Source organism: Cyrtonyx montezumae, unplaced genomic scaffold, assembly GCF_038088225.1.
Source record: "Cyrtonyx montezumae isolate F1298 unplaced genomic scaffold, pur_monq_1.0 scaffold_15, whole genome shotgun sequence".
NCBI classification, from domain to species: domain Eukaryota; kingdom Metazoa; phylum Chordata; class Aves; order Galliformes; family Odontophoridae; genus Cyrtonyx; species Cyrtonyx montezumae.
In genome coordinates this window covers 4,513,060-4,532,622 of record NW_027071881.1, presented here as the reverse complement: position 1 = coordinate 4,532,622, position 19,563 = coordinate 4,513,060, and the positions used below count along the sequence as shown (strand labels likewise).

General features: G+C 44.5%; 1 protein-coding gene across 6 annotated transcripts in view; it reads right to left on the bottom strand.

Moving 5' to 3' along the window:
- CUX1 (cut like homeobox 1) overlaps positions 1 to 19,563 on the bottom strand; it is a 231,469-nt gene that overhangs the window by 24,674 nt on the left and 187,232 nt on the right. For 5 of the 6 annotated variants that reach the window (XM_065731728.1, XM_065731729.1, XM_065731732.1 and 2 more), the window contains 3 exons: positions 10,957 to 11,259; positions 6,655 to 6,843; positions 2,069 to 2,333 (listed from right to left, as the gene is read on the bottom strand). The exons of the other annotated variant lie outside the window; for it this stretch is intronic. In XM_065731728.1, coding sequence (XP_065587800.1) covers positions 2,069 to 2,333; positions 6,655 to 6,843; positions 10,957 to 11,259 — 757 coding nt within the window. The remainder of the gene's footprint in view (positions 1 to 2,068; positions 2,334 to 6,654; positions 6,844 to 10,956; positions 11,260 to 19,563) is intronic. 6 annotated transcript variants of the gene reach the window in all.

Genomic DNA, 19,563 nt, shown 5'->3' with positions numbered 1-19,563 from the left:
AAAGGAAGCACCACTGCAAGCACATTCCCAAGAGGCAGCAACACTAATGTGTCCCTCCCTAGTGAAAGGTCCTTTAAGGAAAAATTGATGTTACAGAATAGCTAGGTGGTCCGAGGTGTGGAACCACTTCTGTATGAAGACTCTTTAGTGTGGAAATGAAATGGCTGAGGGAGGAGTATAAAGGGAGATAAATAAAACTGTGTGGCCTGAAGAAGATGAAAAGTCTCTCAATTACTTGTAACATATGAGCTGCAGAACAGGAAGACTCTGCTCCCCTAGGAGAACTCCTGAATTGCATTTTCTGGTGATGTCCTGCAAATGTTTTAAGAGTATCTCATGCATGAAAGCTGAGAACGTTACCGCACTAAGGAATGGAACAGGCACATGATTTGATTTTCAGTGCTGCTCCAAACAGGCTTGCAGCATCTCTTTAAAGCCCTACAGACTCAGCAGCAGCACATCTGGGAACAGGTCCAGACCACTCAGTGCTGTGAGGCTCGTGCTGCCCACCAGCTTACAGCACCTTGTTTATTCATTTTTCTTTTGTATCTGACTGTCAGCACCTAGTCCATGTCAGTGTATAGCTTGGTGTGGCTAAACGTGCTGATCAATCATGACTTGTCACGCTTCCTCACAGCACGCCTGAACAGGAGATCTCATGATAATGAGGAAGATGACACATGCCACCAGTGCTCCCGACTCGTCTGCGTAAGTGAGAACAGCACATTTTGCTGTCAGGCCGAAGGGAACATATTTTGTAGGCATTTCTCCAACTTGTGTATAATTGCCTAGAAGTGGGAACTGGAATAGGGGCCTGTATCTGGAGAACTGAGCAGTGAAAGAGGCTGCATCTGTAGTGAATTCAAGCCAATGAAATTCGGTGTAAACACGACTACTGGCTGCTTATCATTTTTAAATTCTACGTTGTTTACTATAAACATTATTTTACTATTGTACATAATATTTCTGAGATATCTCATTAAACTGTGCTTCTTCTGTCTCAGCAACTTGCCTGTGAAAAGCTGAGAAGGGCTAAAGTGGAAAATACCCTTTAAATGTTAGCAGTTTTCTAAAAACAAACAAGTTTAGCAAGCTGCTGTTAGAATAATTAGGAGCATTACTGGCTCCGAGTGAAGGAGCAGAATGGCATTAAATCTGGTGTCTTAACTGTACCTATTTAATATTCATTAGAACAAATTTCTCGGAGAAAAGTCTGCTGAACTAATTAAGATTCCCAATCCTTAACACAGCTGAAAATATGTTTATTCAAATCCTTCTAATTCTTACATGCCATTCCAGCATTGTTTCTTTTTATTGGAGTCTTTAGGCCAAAGCCTACTTCAACTGTCCAAATGTTGAGAAGGTTCCCTTTAATAAAAGAAAGGAACTGAACAGACCAACATCATATTTCATCTCACTGGGACACAATGATTTAATCATAATGATGAAATAAGTCTGTGGCAACGTGTGACTTCAGGTTATCGGTTCTCCGTCCTTCATGACTGCAGAGCTTCCAGCACACATCATGCCTATTTTATGAGCTCACTGACCCGAGACAAAGAAGAAAACCTACTTTGTGCTCTTATTCTGCAAAGATGTATGATGAAAGCACTGTAGTTCTGATGCCATCCAGTAGAGGACACCTCCAAGCAATCCCTACCGAGGTATAAGATGCACAACACACACCTATATATAGAGGTATGTGAGTGTGTCTGTGCATATGCACACAAAGTAAGGAAGAGCAGCTCTGCTTATTGCAGTGAGTTTTATAAATATTCAGCACAGCAGTGGACATCCCTAGATCAATGCCCATCCCAAAAGCAAGGCTTTCTGCCTAAAAGCTCTGCTTACATCAGTATGTGGAGATTGCTCTTCCTCAGGGATGACTTAAAATTAGGCTGGAGCATTGGCGCTGCTGTTAGTCAGACCCTCCCCGCTGTCGGAACTGTTCACTCTGTACAACCACTAAATGCTAGCAGAAGCAGACACTGTGCTGAAGGAAAGCAGCGCCCTGCCAAAGCACATCAAATAAATCCTTCACGAGTGGGGCTCCTGGGAGATCTCCTACCTGTAATTGTGGAACCAGTTGATCACGGTGCTGGTTTTCAAGTTGAGCTGCGTCGCCAGTTCCTCAATGGTTTTTGGTGATGGGTATGGCTTTTGCTGGTAGGCTCGTTTCAGAGCTTCCTTCTCTTCTGGTGCCAGCACCACCCGGGGCTTCTTCAGCTGGTGCTGTGGCTGTGGGCTGGCGCCCTGGCTGTAGTCGATTCCAGTGGAGGAGGACTCGCACGACTGACTGTCGCTCACGGAGCTGTGTCGCCGCTTCATGTAGGCTGAAAGAGAGGCACAGCGGATCAGCCCCGGCTGAATACAAATGCAAAATCAATGAATATACAAGCTGCGGAATAAATGCGAGGGGGACAGGCGGAGGCTGCAGGGATGGGCTGCTTGGGGGGAGCAGGAGGGAAGCAAACGCGGAGAAGATGCAGGAGACAGAAAAAGAAGATAGAAGGGAAAGAAAAGAGGGCAAATCGAATGGAAACGTCTCAGAGTTTTCTGCTTTTCCACTTGATATGGGACAGGGGTCAGCTAACAGGACACGCTTTAAATTCACCATTTCGGGGTGGTGAACTTCCACATAAGCATCTGCTTAGGACAGTTACCCTCATCGCAACCTGAATGGCTCTGGTCTCTCTAACACTTAAGGTCTCTAACTCAGCGCGGTGGAAGCTGGAGGCAGCTGCAGCTACGTCTCCAACACACGATGGCGCCCGGAGCCCGAGCATCCCAGCAAGGGGCTGAGCACCCACCCGGCGTTTGCTGCTTTCTCTTCCAGATTTTTGCAAGAGCAGTGACAGGTTATGAAAGGAAAACAGCCCACAGCATCCTCCTCCCCTATACAAGGCTCTTTTAGAGATGCCTGTACTTGTAATAACTCTCGCTGTGCTGCTGCAGCTCTGGGGCTGTGAGCCACCACCAACTCCTCCCTGACAGGGACTGTATTGTCCTGAAAAATTCTGCAAGGAGAGTCCCAGCAAACGCTGTCACCTTCTTGGTGGATTTACACTGGGCAAAGGCAGGTGGGATTTACCATACCTGGCAGTGCCATGCACGAGCATTGCTAATGAGGGAGCTGAAAACTGCAAGTACCGATGAATCTTGTGAATAAAATATTTAATGCTCTGTTAAATCCCTTCCAGATATTTAAGAGTTTAGGTATTCAGGAGCTCCAATTTGATAACCTTGCCTGTTCTGTTCCAGCTTACAGCAGCCTGACATCAATCAGGCAGGCAGTAAATCTCCAGCAGGCAGCAGCTCTGATTGGAGCCAGGGAGCAGTGCAGGGCAGGTCACACCGGCCAGAAACCAAATTATTCAAAAAGAAAAAAAAGAAAATCTTTCTCTGCACAGCTCTGCCTTTAGACCAAGGGTGCACAAAGAAGAAAAACCTGATGCAATCAAACCGACTGCAATGCTGAAAGCCTTTCTCATGAATGCCAACCCCAAAGGTCTGGTGAGGTCTTCTGCCTCCAGTGGGTTTCAGCATCCCACCCTCTACACAGAGCTGTGTCCAGGGGGACCTTTCTACACAGTGTCTTACTTTTGTTGAAGTGAATTCTGAATGTGCTCTGTAACCTTTGGGGGTATCTGCATGGCCCTCATTTTGTTCTTCCTGAATATGACAGATTACCTGTGGATTGCCTACTGTGTAAGATCACTGATACGGAACAGAGCATGAGTTGCTCGTGATCCATCACTCTGCCACGATGCAGTGCTTGAAATAACCGGAAAATTTTTGCCTTCCTTTTTTATTATTATTTTTCAACAAACTTCATTAAATATCACCTGTTCAAGTTGTTCCACTCACTGTGAAGTGACTACAGGTAAACGTAATGCCTTCACTTTCCAAGACTGCCAGGTGTTATTTCTAACTCACACTGACATGCAAACTACATACCAGGTTCCCTTGTCTACTTTGACAATCCAACCAAGAAAGGCTCTACCAGCAACTTAAAGGAGACAGAACCTTGTGTGTGATGGTACGCTCTGCATCTCTCCCTGCACTCCAAAGAATGGCATTTCTGGCAGCTCAGAGCTCCCAGGAAGGCTCCTAAAGACAGCACACAGCTGTGACAGCTCAGGAAGAACTCCATGCCCTACGCCTACCTCTGTCCCCATAGCCTCACAAAAGGTGCAAAGACTTATTTGGGTCTCTTGCGTGAATGGAACCACGTCTCCAATGGTCTTGAACACCTCCAGTCTTCAGTACCTAGGTTTTAGGCTTTAAACAGAGCTCTCTGGAAACTTCATGAAGCTGTTCCATTTTAGTTCTTCTTTTAAGTGCATGTGTCGTGCATTTACAACATCAGGAGATCACTGAGCACATCTCCAGCAACAGGGAGGCTCAAACTGCAGTCCAAATTGAAAACACACTTGATGTTTGGAGACATTTGATTTTTGTGTGTCATTTTCTCCATTCTCAGGAGATCAAAGAAAAAAAAACCACACACACAATTTGGGCAAAGGTCTGGATGCGAGTCTGAGAACAACCTGTCAAGCCCAGCTCCATCTGCTGAGTTTCACTACCCCTATCCTCCCCCTGCTGCTGCCAGCCCAGCATCCCTGTGTTCCTATGGGCAGAGTCCCCAGCATGTGCTCAGCTTCAGATGAAGCAGACAGCACTGCAGAACTAGCGGCTGCCCACTGAGGTAAAACAGAGCCCCTTTTAATATAATTTTTATCTTATGCAGTATTGAACAAGATTATTAAAAAGTGAAATAATGGGGAAATAAAGGGAATTAAATTTTCTCCTGACAGCAGGCTTCAGTACTGTTCAGTGAGGAGTGTGACGTTACCAGCGGCACACACACACCGGGAGGTTGGAAGGAAGGGAACGAACTCCTCCTTGGCAGAAAACACAGTGCAGAGCGTCTCAGCCCAGTGAGCGTGACCCCCAGCTTCCTCCGTGAGGTTACTTAATGTACATTGCAAATCTTCAGAATCCCTTAACAGGGGCATTTATGGCATAAACTTCAGACTGGCAGAACGGGAGGCAAAAAAGAGAGATGTGCAGCTCAGCTTATCATAATTATCAATCTAGTCTCCTAATAAACTGTGGCAGGGAAATAATTGATAATAATGTTCTACTGGTAGTAGATACAGCTGCATTGTTCTTTAATTGACATTAGCTTAAGGGAAAGTCACATCCGTAACGTGGCTCTAGCACAATTTAAAAGGTTATGTCACAGGATCCTTACCTGCAAGGAAGGGTTCTGCAGAAAATAAAGGGCTGAATTCAGTGCAGAATGCTCAGTGATGAGGCCAGCACTGGCACAGCTCAGGGGCTCAGCACACTGACTCAGATGATTTATAGCCCTGTCTCTATATTCAGGTGCCATCCACACAGCATATGTATTGCACAGCATTTGATAAGGATGCAGTTTAGAAAACAGTTTTGGAAGGATATTGTCAGCACTACTTCTAAATTATTTTTATTTTATTTTCCTGCATTATGGCCCAAATTCTCTCTGAGGCTATAAAAATCCACCTAGTTGACAATTTTATCTCTGCTGTATTTCTGACGAAGCAAAAACCATCATGGCTCCCTCTGGTTTACAATTGGAAGTGGGAAACCCCTCTGGATTGTGCTCCCAGTGGCAGACTGCACACAGTTTGAGCTGAGATCCCACCCTGCACGTATCACACAGGTTTCTGTAACAAGGATTTGAATTTCTTCCTAGAAGCACACAAGATCACTTTTTCCCAGAACCTCCTTCACTGATTTTTAATATAATCCCCAAGTTCTTGATCAAATGGGTTAATGTTTTCAGGACATCGGTGAACAGCAGTGCTTTCAGTGCACACGATTAATGCTGTCTGCACTAATGTAATTAAGGGACAGCTCGAGAGATGGATACATCATTAATCAATTAACTGCTGGTAATGGCAGCCTATAAGTCAATCTTTTAAAATCACATGTATGTACTAAAACCAGGCTTTGAATTACTGCTGTTTCCTAGTCATGAATTTAAAATATACCGAGTAGGCTGATACTAGCAGGATACACTCCTAGTAAGACCAAAAGAAGTCAGTCTCTCACTGGTGCACACTCACGACACAGCCACTTTACACAAGCACGTCTCAACACAGTCACCTTCCCCACACCTCTGTAAGGCTACAGATTTAATTATCCTCAAACACCCCTTTATAAACGCTGCATTTTCCTTCCCTCTTAGTGGCTATCCATGCAGGACTGGCAAGGAGCTCTCTCAGGAATCAAAGCTTGGTTTTCAGTGCAACATCTGTGAGCAGCTGCAGTGCCATTAACTAACAACTCACAGCCAGCTCCCCAACTTGCATTTCTCATTTGCTAAGGCAAGTTATCAGTGATACACTAGGGCCTCAGTAATTAATCTATAGAAGAACACAGCAATGATTTCATGACAGCTGGTGAATATTTAGGGTTGTTGGTATTTTTTTTTGTTTTGTTTTGTTTCTGAGATGTATCTGCTTGAGCTAGCATCAAATAAAGCTAAGAAAAAGCTGTCTGAACAACCTTCGTAATAGCGGATCAATGTGGCCTCTATGTGAATTATAAAACACAGTCATCTCTGAAACAATGCAGAGTGTGACTCAGCAGTCTGCTCCACGTTACCTTTTTTCTCCATCCGTTTCATATCCATCAGCTTCTCCACGTTGTTGGGATCATTCAGCCACAGCTGCATGCGGACAAAGGGCTCCCGGCCCTTCAGGCTCAGCTTGTGCCAGGGCTTGGGGCGAGCCAGCAGGTCTGAGACAGAGCCTTGTGTCAGCCCCAGGATTGTCTCCCCAAACAAACGCTGACCTAATACGAAATTGAAGATGGCATGAGTTCACTAAGAGACAAGGCAAGCTGAAAAGACAGAACACATCTACAAGAGCACTCATCTATTATTCTTACTTCAAAATTGCTTGCAAACCCGAAAGAGGGACTGAGAAGCGTAAAAGCTCTCCCCACCCACTAAAGGTGTAAATACTGAGCTTTACTTTAATCCTTAAGATCTGACCGTGACAGAGATGTGAGCTCAACGCCTTTGGGGATAAGGACCTCACAGTGAAAAGAGCGTGCAAAAAAAAACCCCAAATGAATGGGATTAAAAATAAACACAAACTTTCAGCTCAGCAGGCAGCAGTGAGAGCAGTGAGGCTGCTCAGCTCTTCTGCAGGAGGTGCTGCAGCAGCTCCGTTCCAGCAGGGCAATCTGAACATTTCAAGCTACCAGTGAACCAAGACCAATGCAACACCCATTCAGCAATAGTCATCTAAATGTCCTCAAAGGCATGTAAATGTTTTCTGTGTCATACTAGCTGTTGTGCTCTAACAGCGTTTTAGTGGCTGTGGATAAGCATATTTTACAATATAATAGTTTTTCCTGTTTCTCTAGCCTCTACTGTGCTTCTCTGGTCAATAATTACTTTTACTTCTTTCAAAATGCTATTGCCTAGCAGGGTAAAAACTAAAAATGGTTTTCAGTGTATGGCATTTGTAAGCACGTTAATAACACTAGTTTTACATGGTTAAGATCTCACTTACTGAGGACTGGAAAATGCCTGTGCAGCACAAGCCCAAACAGACAACTGGTTTCCTAACAGCCTTCCCTTCAGTGCTCTCCCTAAGCTAAGTTGCCCTAATATGCAACAGCTTTTGTTTCAAGACAGAGCCTGGAGTCATCTGAGTCATTGCTGGGGATTTCTGATGGAAGCAGGCTAACGTGGACTTGCAAGTTAACCCAAACATCTTCCCATCCAGATCAAGTCGAGGCCTCAAGGTCTGGTGTCTGATCCTCGGCTCCTGAACCCCTCACTCCAGCACAAAGCAGAAGGATTTACTTCATTTGCCAGTAGTGCCAGCAGTATCAGCCAGTGGCCACCAACAGGTCCCGAGGGACAGGTAAAGGACCAACGAAAATATCCGGTCCACAGAGCCCTCTGTGTGCCTGACTCCATCATCTCCCCCTCTGCTTTGCACCCCCCAGGACTTCTGGCTTCACAGGTGAAGAGGGAAGGTGGGGTCAGCCAGAAGCTGCAGCACACCCCGTGTGCTTTGAAAGGCAGCAGCTGGGATCATGAAAGGTACAGAGGGAAGCAAGGACAGGGTTCAGAGGTGGCTGCTCACATCTCTAAAACTAACTCTCAACGTGGATCTTACAGACTGAACAGAAACCTAAGATCAGAATTTCATTTCCTAAGTGTTTCTCAACTTTCAACACAATATCAGGAAAATCAGGAGAAGAAATGTAATTCAGGGCTAATTTTAGATCTGCATTTCAGAGTTAACCTGCTCTCTCCCTTTACATTAAAAAAAATCAGGAAGAACTCATCAATTTACCTTCAAACTAGCTACTTTTGAGCCAAGACAGCTGCTTTAAACACATCCTAATCTGCCTCTGCAAATAGCTTCCCTCTGGCATTCCCACACTCCCTAAGCCCACACTTAGGCACCAGCACAGGCACTGCAACCCACGCAGAGCTGTGCAGTCAGTGGGACCTGACGTGGGTCAGAACAGCCCCTCAGGAGTGTGCCCCAGGCAGCTGCTGTGGTTTGCTGTTCAGCCCCAAGGAAGGAATAATGAAATACCAAAGGGGCAAGAACAAGAATCCCAGGGAAGGTACAAGCTGCTGAAGGAGATGACCTTCAAATCACAGCCTAGAAATTAAAAATCCAAGGGAGGAGATAGCATCGCATTCTTTAGGTGTTAAGGAAGAAGCTGAACGTGTTTGTGTCACTTATTGTATCCTAGGATACAGCAGAACAGCATGAAACACCTGAAAGACTCCTGAGCTAAGGGAGGACATGTTAGAAACCATTCTCAGGAGGCAGCAAGTGTATGACACTCCATCTTCATCAGTGCTATTAATAACTTAAGTATTTTTAAGCACAGGCTTCCTGTTCATTCTCCCCATCTTTTTGCCTACTGTATTTCCCACTGATATAATTCCTCATGGACACAACCTCCTGCCAATTACACCAGTTTCAGGGCTAGTCCTGGACCTCTCTGCAACGTTCTGCAACACAGTGGGCATGGTGCTCATGGGCTGATGGTTGGACTTGCTGATCTCACAGGTCTTTTCCAACCTTAATGATCCTATCATTCTGTGATTCCAACACCTCACTGCCTTTGCTTCCCTCGGTATCGAAGCTGTATGTTGCCCAGTAGGAAATCACTGATAATGTGATATTTGGGGCTGGGAGTACTAGCAACATCCCAGCTTTATCATGCTGTATCAGCATATGCTAAAATGGTGACTGCTGCAAGACTGCTTAAAAATCATGGGATGGGAGACCCACCAAACCCAAGCCTGGTTTCGGAGCCACCCTGAATGGTTTCACACAAACATGGTCTGTAGTGGCCAGTGGTGCTGGAAGTGGGCCACCAGCAGCTGCCTAAGACAGGTTGACAAGGCCCTGTGGCCCGAGACACAGAAAGCTGTGCACCAAGTCAACGTGGTGCAGCAGCACACTGAGGGCACAAAAGGAGACATTGAAACTGGTTCCACACCTAATGCAGAGTTTGGGGCACATTTCCTGGCTCTTCTGCTGCTTTTTAGGCTTGTCAGCCACACTGTAGGAAAACAAAAATCATGGGAAATAAAAAAGACTAAGTAAAAATGGCATCAAAGCAAATGTAAACAAAAATACTTTTTCAAACCTCCCTGGAACACCAGAGCAGGCACAGCACTCAACAGTATCTTGCTCAAAAAGCAGGGGCTTGAGCCTGCAAACTCTTACCTGTGGCTTTGTCTGTACACATCTCCACTGAACACACTCTCATGCAGGGTATGCCCAGAATCAGGCCCTACTTTTTTACCTTCCCCAATTACATTTAATGAGAATTGGCAACTTCCCCCTCCCCGCAGTAAAAATCTAAAAGAACAACACCTTGTATTCTGTGTCTAGCTGAAAAAGGCTTCCTTACATACTAAAAGAAAGGAGCTCTTAATGATTCAGTCATCATGCTCAGATGATACGGATGTAATCCTTCTGACATAATTATTAGCATCCAAAACCTAAACTTTTCTTATAGGTATAGTGAACAGTGGGAGACTGGCACCTCTGGAGAGTGATTCCTTTCCTATCTGAGACACCTCTTCTGAATCTCTCCACGCGGGTGGGATGGATACATGCTAAGCACCAACACACGTGCAGGTAACACTGGTGCAGCCTGCCTGCCCTCCAGCTGGGAATTTCAAAGGACTCCTATAAGTTTGCCTTGTGAGGGAAGCAACTGTTAAACAGGTACAAAGAACTGGGCATTTAGGGGCACAGTGTAAGTATTAAGTGTGGATTTCACATGCTCAGGTGTGCTACTCCCTTTGACTGTTCCAAATATTGTCAGTATATCAGTGTTACACTTAATGTGACACCCAAAACCTCATCTGCAGCAAAAGCAGCATTCGCTTTGCATGTCTCAAGGCAAGACTAGTGAACAACTCCATGTGATTCAAGGATCCACATAAACCTCAACTGAGTCTGAATTTAGCCTCCTAGCTCTAAGGCACACTACTTCCATGTGATGTACCTCCCTTTGCAATCACTCTGTCCTCCTCCGTTCTTCTTCAGCCTCCCCTGCTGGGGTCCTGAGCCTACAAGGATGGGGAAATCTGCACTTCTCAAGTGGAGGCCTCGCTGGCTTTGGGGTTTCGGTCCTCTCGACAGCCTGCCAGCCTGTATTTAGGGGTGTGGGTCTGGTATCTGGCTGCTGAGCCAGAATCAGAGCTTAAGGACAGTGAGGGTAAGATAATATATTGTTAAGTAGATGTGACAATCCAGAAGGATTTTTTTACTTTCATCTTTAAAGGATGAAAGCCAAGGCCAGAGTCAAAATCGAATATTCTTGTCAACATCTACTGAAATATCACTTAAAAACAACAGCACCAACACTTTACTTCAGTCAAGAAATGGGAAAAAAGCAATTTACCAAGATTGTTGTCCGTTAGCACTTCTTTGACCCTTTTTGTAATGCCATACGTATCCAGCTCAGGGGACATAGCGACCAGCTCTTGGATGCTGAGTGCTGAGTGGCCTGACAGTGGCAAAGGTGTTGTGGACTGGGATTCGGAAGCAGGTGGCTCGCTGGGTTCCTGGGATTTGCCATCCTTACTGGTCTCTATAGAAGGACAGGGCTGCTGTACCAATTCTGTCAGGCTTTTTACTGATTCGCTGGAACTCATGGGAGATTCAGGAGCAGGACTGCAACTGGCAGAAGTCTTTGGAGTGCTTTCTGTAATTAAAAAAAAGAAAAAAAGACCCCACTTCATAACTGCAATGTGTTGATTGCAGGATATTTAACTTTCCTTCTCGTTTATATTCTACCTACTCAAAGAAATGCTTAAGTATGCAAAACATTATTTCTTACAACTTGGTTACTGAAAAGCCTCTTTTCCAAAACAGAACTGTTTTCCTATTTTATCTTCAGTAATCTTTTCTCTCATATAAACAGAAGAATATACAAATAAGAATCAGGAATAAATGAAGTGCGATACTTCGTACGGGTGCGAGGAATTCCCTTGCTCAGGGAATTTTACATCTTTGCTTTCACGACCTTTCTGTCCAGGAACACTCTTTAATACACCATCACAGAGGTCTGAACCTCCTTCTGTGACCTATAAGAAAATCACCACTACGTGGTAGTGTTCATGGGGGATTTTCTACAACTGATACAGCTCTGTATCTTGAGAGCGTTATAGATCTCATATTGTTTCTTATCACTCACATCACATTTTTGCACCTCTCTTTGCCCAGGAATAACTTAACACAATTAAAATACAGTTTGCAATTATGTTGTATTAATTAATGTGTCTGAGAATCCAAGATAAAGATAGCTAGTGGATCAGGAGACGACCAAATCTGTTATTTTGACACTTCGAAAGAAAGCTTTTTGAATCTGTTAATCTGCCAACAACAATAGTTTCTGTACAAAATGCTGTTTTCCCTACGTAAGTTCACATTTATTTCTAACACAATGCCCTCCATCGTGCAGAGATGAGGCCGAACCTACCTCAAATGCAATTATTTTACAACAGGAGATGTCTTCTGAGCACTGCACCACTCCAGTGACAGCTATCACTATAAGCTGATGGTTAACACTAAATTTCACCGTTTTTTTTTTGCTGTCCACAATACCACCAAATCCTCACAGCCTATCTGGGCTCTATGAGCTCAGGCAGCATGGGAAGCATATCCTCAGCACTACAGGAAACACTGTGCAAGTTCAAGCAGGGTTCACTCGGCACAGGGTTCACAGCATAATCTCGTTGTTCAAGGCAACAGAAGCTTCCAGGACACTGCAATTTAAGAGAGGTTCCCTGACACACTTACATAAAGTTGTCTCTCAAACCCAGCAACTGGAGCTTTTACTTAGTGCTTTGTGAGAGATGCAAAATAGGCAGGCATAAAAGGAAAGCAAGGTGCATATAAATCTTTAAGGCAAGCGGGATCTTGCAAATCTTATTTCTTCTCTCTGTTCACCCTAGGTCATCGTGCAACTGAATATAAAACCCAGCAAATGTTATTTTTGTATCGAGAGCAGCAGAGGAATTGTACTGTAAATTTGCCCTGATTCACCCATGCGAGGGACCAATTTGGCAGATCATCCATCTTGTTCACTGTACACTGTCAGGGATGGCATGAATTCCCTACATGATAAACAGATTTCTTCTCAGGTCTGCGTCCTTTAACCCACACCAAGGTCAAAATTATGGCTGCCTAGCTAATAAACAGCACGGCACTCGCTCAACTTCCCTGTAATTTTGTCCCCTGTGCCAGCTTACACAAATCTTACTGAATAACCAGAGCAGCTGCAAATTTCTGACACAATTCCTCATCCGTGCACGCACAGAGCGCAGAAAGAATCCAAAATGAAAAAACAAACCAACACCCATGAAGGAGTCAACAAAGCATTTGGTAATGCCTCCTCCTCCCTCTCCTTCCCTGCCCAGCCTAATTATGTAAACAACAGAGGTAATCTCTGCCATCATCTATCACTGCAGTGCTTGATGCTGCTCACATATTAGCTTATTTATTTTTTATATCACATATCAAGAGCTTACTTGAATTCCACTTTTAAGAGCAATCTGCTGCTTATTTACTCAAAAAGGTAGGATTACGTGGATCTAATTTTGGAAGGCAGTACAGATGACAAACTGTTTTTTTCCTCCCAACGAAAGGCAAGTGTAGAGTGGATCCAACGAGGCATTATGTGCATAAACCACAAATAACTCCAAATATGTTCCCCATTCACTTCTGGCACTTTTCCACTATGGAAAAACATTTTAAATGTGATACAAATATTGGAGGAAAAGGTCCATTATTTGGAAAAGTCAATTCGATAATCAAATAATGCAAACATTTCCCATTAACCTATTAAAAAATTAAATAGGCATTTAGAGTACAAGTGATTGCCGACAGAACAAAAGGAAAATTGGATGTGTTCGCTATTACAAATTAAACTGTCAATCTACAGTCATTTCAGATGTTTTATGAAATAATTTGTCTGCATTCATTTCTCCCAAGTTCCTCACAGGACAACGAAACAAATGCAGGACATGTGAAAAATGCACGCTGAGATTTCAAAATCGAACACTTCCCACTGAAATGAGAATGAGAGCGCACTTCTTTTAAACCTGCTCTGTTTCCCTCACCCTGGGCTTCACTGAAAACCAGCCCTAATTTAAGGATGATCCGGCTCATGTGTGAGCCAGGCACTGATACAGCCTAGGAGAAAGATCAGCAACGCTAACTTGGAGGAGTGATGGTGTCTGTCAGGGCCCAAGGATGGCAATAAGACACAGTTCAACAAGGGCACTTTAAATTATTAAGATCTTGGTGCAACTTTTACATATCTTCAGGTTGATATTGACAAGTGTCGTTAAAGCTTCAAATGCACCATAAATGCATTTAGGTGACCCAGATCTCCTAAAGCTGCACAACCAAGTCACAGAAAGCCAAAGCCATGCCTCCTTCTCGCATTACTCATTTGGAATTCATTTTTGGGTGTAGGGATGTTAGGCATTACCAACCCATTTTTAAAAGCACATTCCTGTGTGCAAATAAACAATAACCAGATGCAAATCAAATTCTGGGAGCTGACATCCAACATCAGAAACACTTGGCAAGAGTGACTGACCCCTATTCATAGCTAGGACAGAATGACTACTGCACACGGACACCAGGTAGTTCACAGTTAAAGAAAGCAGGAAAGGATAGTGAGCTCTGGGCGTGCACTGATGGGCAGCCTGCAAGTCTCTGAAGGCAAGGATGTCCTTCTGAAGAGAAACACATCTGATTTAGTTTGGGTGAACCAGAGTGCATTGCTGGGGCAGACAGCACTCCTGGTAAAACACACAAACCTTATTCTCATGTCAGGAAATTCTCCACTTTTTCCCCACTATGGCTGTCGAGAGGGCCATAGAATGTATAATAAAGATATACAAATGAACAGAAACAAGGGCAGCATGATACAAACGCCTTCCAATTTTGTTTTCTTTCTAAATACTGTTTTTCAAACATAAAATTGCTTCTCGAATGACCGTCCTACTGCAATAAAACCCAACACCGTATTACAGCTTGCTCACCCCTCCATCTACTTTGCACCCATCAGGAAACGAACGCTGCAAACAACTTAGTGTGTATGAGTAGGGTCTGTCTGAGCTCCTCACAGAACTGGCTGAGAACTGCGACAGATTGGCTTTGTCTTAATTATATGAATGCAGAAAATCTGTGGTGGTCTTGCATTCCACACAGCAATGGATGAAGCCAAACCAAATCCTCTCTTACCTTCATCAGTTTCCACCATAATGGTGCTCTGGAAAATGTGAGACAGCCTGAGGTGCAGCCTCAGTTCATTGGTTATGGTGTTTATCCTAACTACAACATCAGATTCTCCTGCTTTTCTCCAATGACAAGATCTACCATTCTCGTGCTGAGGTGTGATCTCCAGTACCAGCTCCTGAATTGCCTCAACACTGCAAACGCTTTGCACTATGATGATCCCACCAAGGCTCACTCCAGTGATGCACAGAAATTCCTCCACACGGAGGATGCAACTTCTCCACCACAGGCTCTGCACAGAAGCAGCAGGACAGCCTGGACCCACAGCACACGTGTCCCTACAGAGTACCCCCATCCTTCATCTGCCCAGGAACTGATGTGCAGCTAACGTGAGCTTAGCTAATTGGCTTCAAAACGACTCAGGGAAAACATGGCACAGAGCATGGAGAAGTTGGGGAAGAGCATGTGAAACACAGAGGGTATTTAGGGGCCTCTAAAAGGATTATGAAAAATACTATATCTAAAGACAGCAGGCAGACAACAGCTGCCTTAAGTTTCGGGGAGAAGTGGATTGGAAAAGCAGATCCACTGTAATTTTCAGAGACAAATCTCTGTAGTTTATCTGATCCACTATTTAAATTTCAATACAGAGTCCTCTATCTGCAGTAATAATAACCTAAATTCCATTTAGTGTTCATTTGAGCAGTCAGGATAAAGTCATTTCTTATTATCTCCCCACTGTGTAAAAAACAGCTTGAAGGTAGGAAGTCAGCAAGCATTTTCACCAAAAAGTAATTATTGTAAGTGACATTTTTACTGCTGGCATGCCATAAGGCGAACTGCGCATTTGGAAGGACAAGTTGCTAAAACAAAATGACAGGGTACTCCGTGACATTCCGACAGGAACCCAAACACGATTTAGCCGGCGCTCGCTTTGATGCTCTGCTTCTCCCTGAGTCCGGAGCCCAGGCCCCAGGTCTGTGCCAGCCAAGCCCGGGCTGCTCCCCAGGAACAGCAGGAGTGGTGGTGGGCCATGCAGGGCAGTGAGCACCCCGTGCTCTGCTCCCTCTTTCTATTCCTACGGAAGATGAAAGCAGACAAAGGTGGATGGGACATTTCTTGGCAAACTCTTGAAAGAGCACTTGATACTTCAGGGCCTGCGTTCACCTTCTCATATAAATGAGTTAATGGACAACAACAGCCCTGGCAGGTTGCCTGAGATCCCAGTATCTCACACTGGGATGGGGTTAGGTTCTGCTTCCCATTTCCAGTCACTGGGCTGCCCAGTCTGTAGACCAAAAACTTGTTATTCTGTTCAGAAATCCCAGGCAGGGATCCTGATCCCACACCTCATCGTAACCCCAGGATCTCCTCAGGCACCCAGCAGCGTTTCCCATTAAGAGAGAGCGGGTTTGGTCTCTAATAAATCAGATCAGCATTTGTGAAGCAACACTGCAGTGCCTCCCACTTCTGACTAATTAAACAAAAATATCCCTGAATGCTGAACTCTTTCTCACAGGTAGCAATTCTGGTGAGTTTATTTTAAGTGACTGAATCTTGCCTATCTACAGTGTGCAAATTAATGTGGCTTATGAAAATACGATCCTCCCTAAAGTTAAAAACTCCTCCAGATATCCATAGGGAGCATGAAAAGCTCCCTCCAGGGCGCACAGGAAGGTACCACACATGTAGGTACATACAGCCATGACTGCAGCAAGTGCTTGCCACAGTTATGGTTATTTCCACTTCGACCCTGGGGACTTTGTTGGTTTGTTTCACTAATGTTTTAACTTTGGGGAAAATGTTATTTTGGGTCCTGGCCCGGGGAAATCTCATGTGGCTGGGGGAAGGGATCAGAGGAAAAGCCCTCAGGGAGGCATGCAGAGGTCTGTGTGTCTGCACCAGGAGGGGAGGAAGCAGAGCTGTTAACTGTGAGATCATGGGGGAACAACAGCAACAAAGGTCCCCATTCTGCACAGGAATAGACATTAAAGACAAGTGCTCAGAACTAGCGAATGAGCATGGTTAAATGTTAGAAGTACCAGAAAATTCTGCTTCTGAGCATTGCTGAAGGATTGCAGGGTGCTGCAGCAATTTTATGCTGCGTGTTCTACAATGACATGTTAGCTCCATGCCTGTACCAAAAAACCCGACGATTTTAACCATCTCAGAAAGCAGAAGGAGTTAGAGCAGCCTGAAGTTCAGCACAGGGTCGGCTTTAGACTCATGAAGAAAGCCTGACAGCTGGACGTGCAGAAGCTCTCAGTGAAGTCAGGTGATGGATTGTCCTCTTAATAAATGCACAATCCCAGATGCCCTGCAGGCAGTCTCAAGGTGCTGCCGTGCACCCAAACCCCATTAGGGAGGTGCTCTGTGTCCTGCCTCGCTGTGAGCTGGAAGATGTGGGCTGCACAACGTGTGTGCAGGTCCAGAATGCTATGAAGGGCACTTGGGACATGTGGACATCAAGGATCCTGTGCAGAAGGATGCAGCTTGAGTTCATTAAGGAGGCACAGAACCACAGAACGGCTTGGGTTGGAAGGGACCTCAGAGGTGATGTAGCTCCCTGGGGGACAGCCAGCACTTTTTTACCTATCACTCTTAACAACTAAAAACAACCTTTATAAAATGGAATCAGATTTTAATTTAGACGATTAATGGCAAAACCATGGCGGCTTTAAGAAGAAATTCCTCTGCTCTGCTAATTGTTCTTTAATATGCAGATTTTTCCATGTCTCTGTAACTGAGTCAGAAGTCAATATTTAGCAGTAACTGTTGGAAAACGCCTTCAATAACCTTATTATTAATAACATCTTGTGTGCACAAGCTTTATTCAGGATTTTCTGAATATTAAAACAAATATGTCACGAAAGCAATCAATCAACATGCCACAACCCCACACAGTTACACCGTTAGTACAATCAAAATAAACACGTGCACAATACCTTCTGGGAAGCAGAGCTTGCAGAGGCTCTGCTGCAGGTTCTGGTGTCTTTGTTGACAATGACCTTGTGGTTGGAGACTAACTTTGAGGTATTAACATCTTTCTGACTGTTGTTTTCCTCTATGGCAAGCCTGAGTGTGGAGGTGTTTCTATGTCCTCCTCAAGATTTTAACCTGTTCTCTGTTTCAGACAAGCACAATGCACACAAGTGCTGTGCATTTATCCAGATTTCCTCCTCTAAGCAATGTGCAGTGGGCAAGACACTTATGGGATGGATCCAAGGCTAAGGTCTGGATTCCCTCCCCAGCAGTCCCAGCTAACAACCGCAGCAGACATCTTAAAAGCAAGCACTTCTTAAAAGAGTGACCCTGAACGCCACTGCACCTAATGCACTCCTCTTCAGGAGGAGTACTGGCAAAAGTACTGAAACAAAATGACATTTACACTGTATGCAACAATATTATAAAAGCGATTAAGGTACATTATTTTACACATCCTCATAATCTCTCCATACTGCTTTACTTAATTTGTGATAAAATTGTTGAGAAAGGGTACTTAATGTAGGACAGTCAGTAAAAGTAATTTATCATCTTCCCGCTTCGGTGCTCACGTTATCAGCGAACTCATTTTCTGCATTCATCATGCAATCAGCCTATTATTTGCATATTAATCAGGCAGTGGACCATGAAAGAGCCGCATCCCAGCCAAATGCTGCACTATCTCAGGAGGAACACTCAGTAATTATCATACATCAGTGTTATGATGTGGTAATTGATTATAACATCTTTCTGTTGCCCCTGGGGAGTCCCACTGCTAACCCAGCTTCAGGCATTCTGTGCAGATTTTTCTCTGAAAATTAGAGAAACCATTGCTGTCCTTCCATTAGATTTTTTCCACCTTTACAATAGGCAGCTCTCTGAGCATTTCCAAGTTACTTTGGCCTTTTCTTTTTTTTTTAATGAAACCTTCAGTAGAAAAAAGCACATCTGTCTCATATTGGAAAATGTTAAAGAAACCACCCAACCAAACCCAACCCACCCTTAAACAATGGTTGGGTTTGTTCTTGTCTGTCCTCTTGCTTTCAAGGTCTGGGGGCTTTTTAGGTACTGGCACTGCTTACATAATGCCTTTCCCCATCAAACACAACAAAATATTGCAACTTCAATAGACAGTAATTGCAAAGTTCGTATAAAGGCAGTTAAGCTGCTTTATTTAGGTGCCAAATGAGAGGCTAATTTTGGTCCTCTTGTAAAGGACAAATGAAACATCTGCCAGTTCAAACTTGCACTATTTTTAGGATCCCAGTTCCAGGGGGGTAAAAAAGAGAGAAACAAATACGAAACACCGCTGTAGTTGCAGGGCAGCTAATGCCATTCCTCATTTGTTTGTGCAGGATGAGATGGGCTGAGCTAGGTGGGGAAGGCTCCCGTCCTGATCTCCCATCAGCAAGCAAACACACACGGAGTGGATGCCACAGGAGAAGCCATGGGAGAAGCTGTAGGGAGCATGTGGGACAGCACTAAGTGTGCCTGGACTCTCTGTCAAGGCCAGATGACCTACTGGGAGGGCTGGAGAGAGGAACTCACGAGGACAAAATGATGCTCCAAAGCAGCTCGCTGACTTCAGACAGCCCCGCTGGAGGGATGCGGAGGGCTGACACCAAACGGGGACGTTTTGGAAAGCCCAGGCTGTGCCAGTGAGTGGAATCAGGAAGATTATCCCAAGGAACAATCACTCTTTTCAAGCGCATTTCAGGGCACGATTCACAGAGCCAAGAAAAATGTTTTGTTATTAGCAGTATCTTCAAGGAGC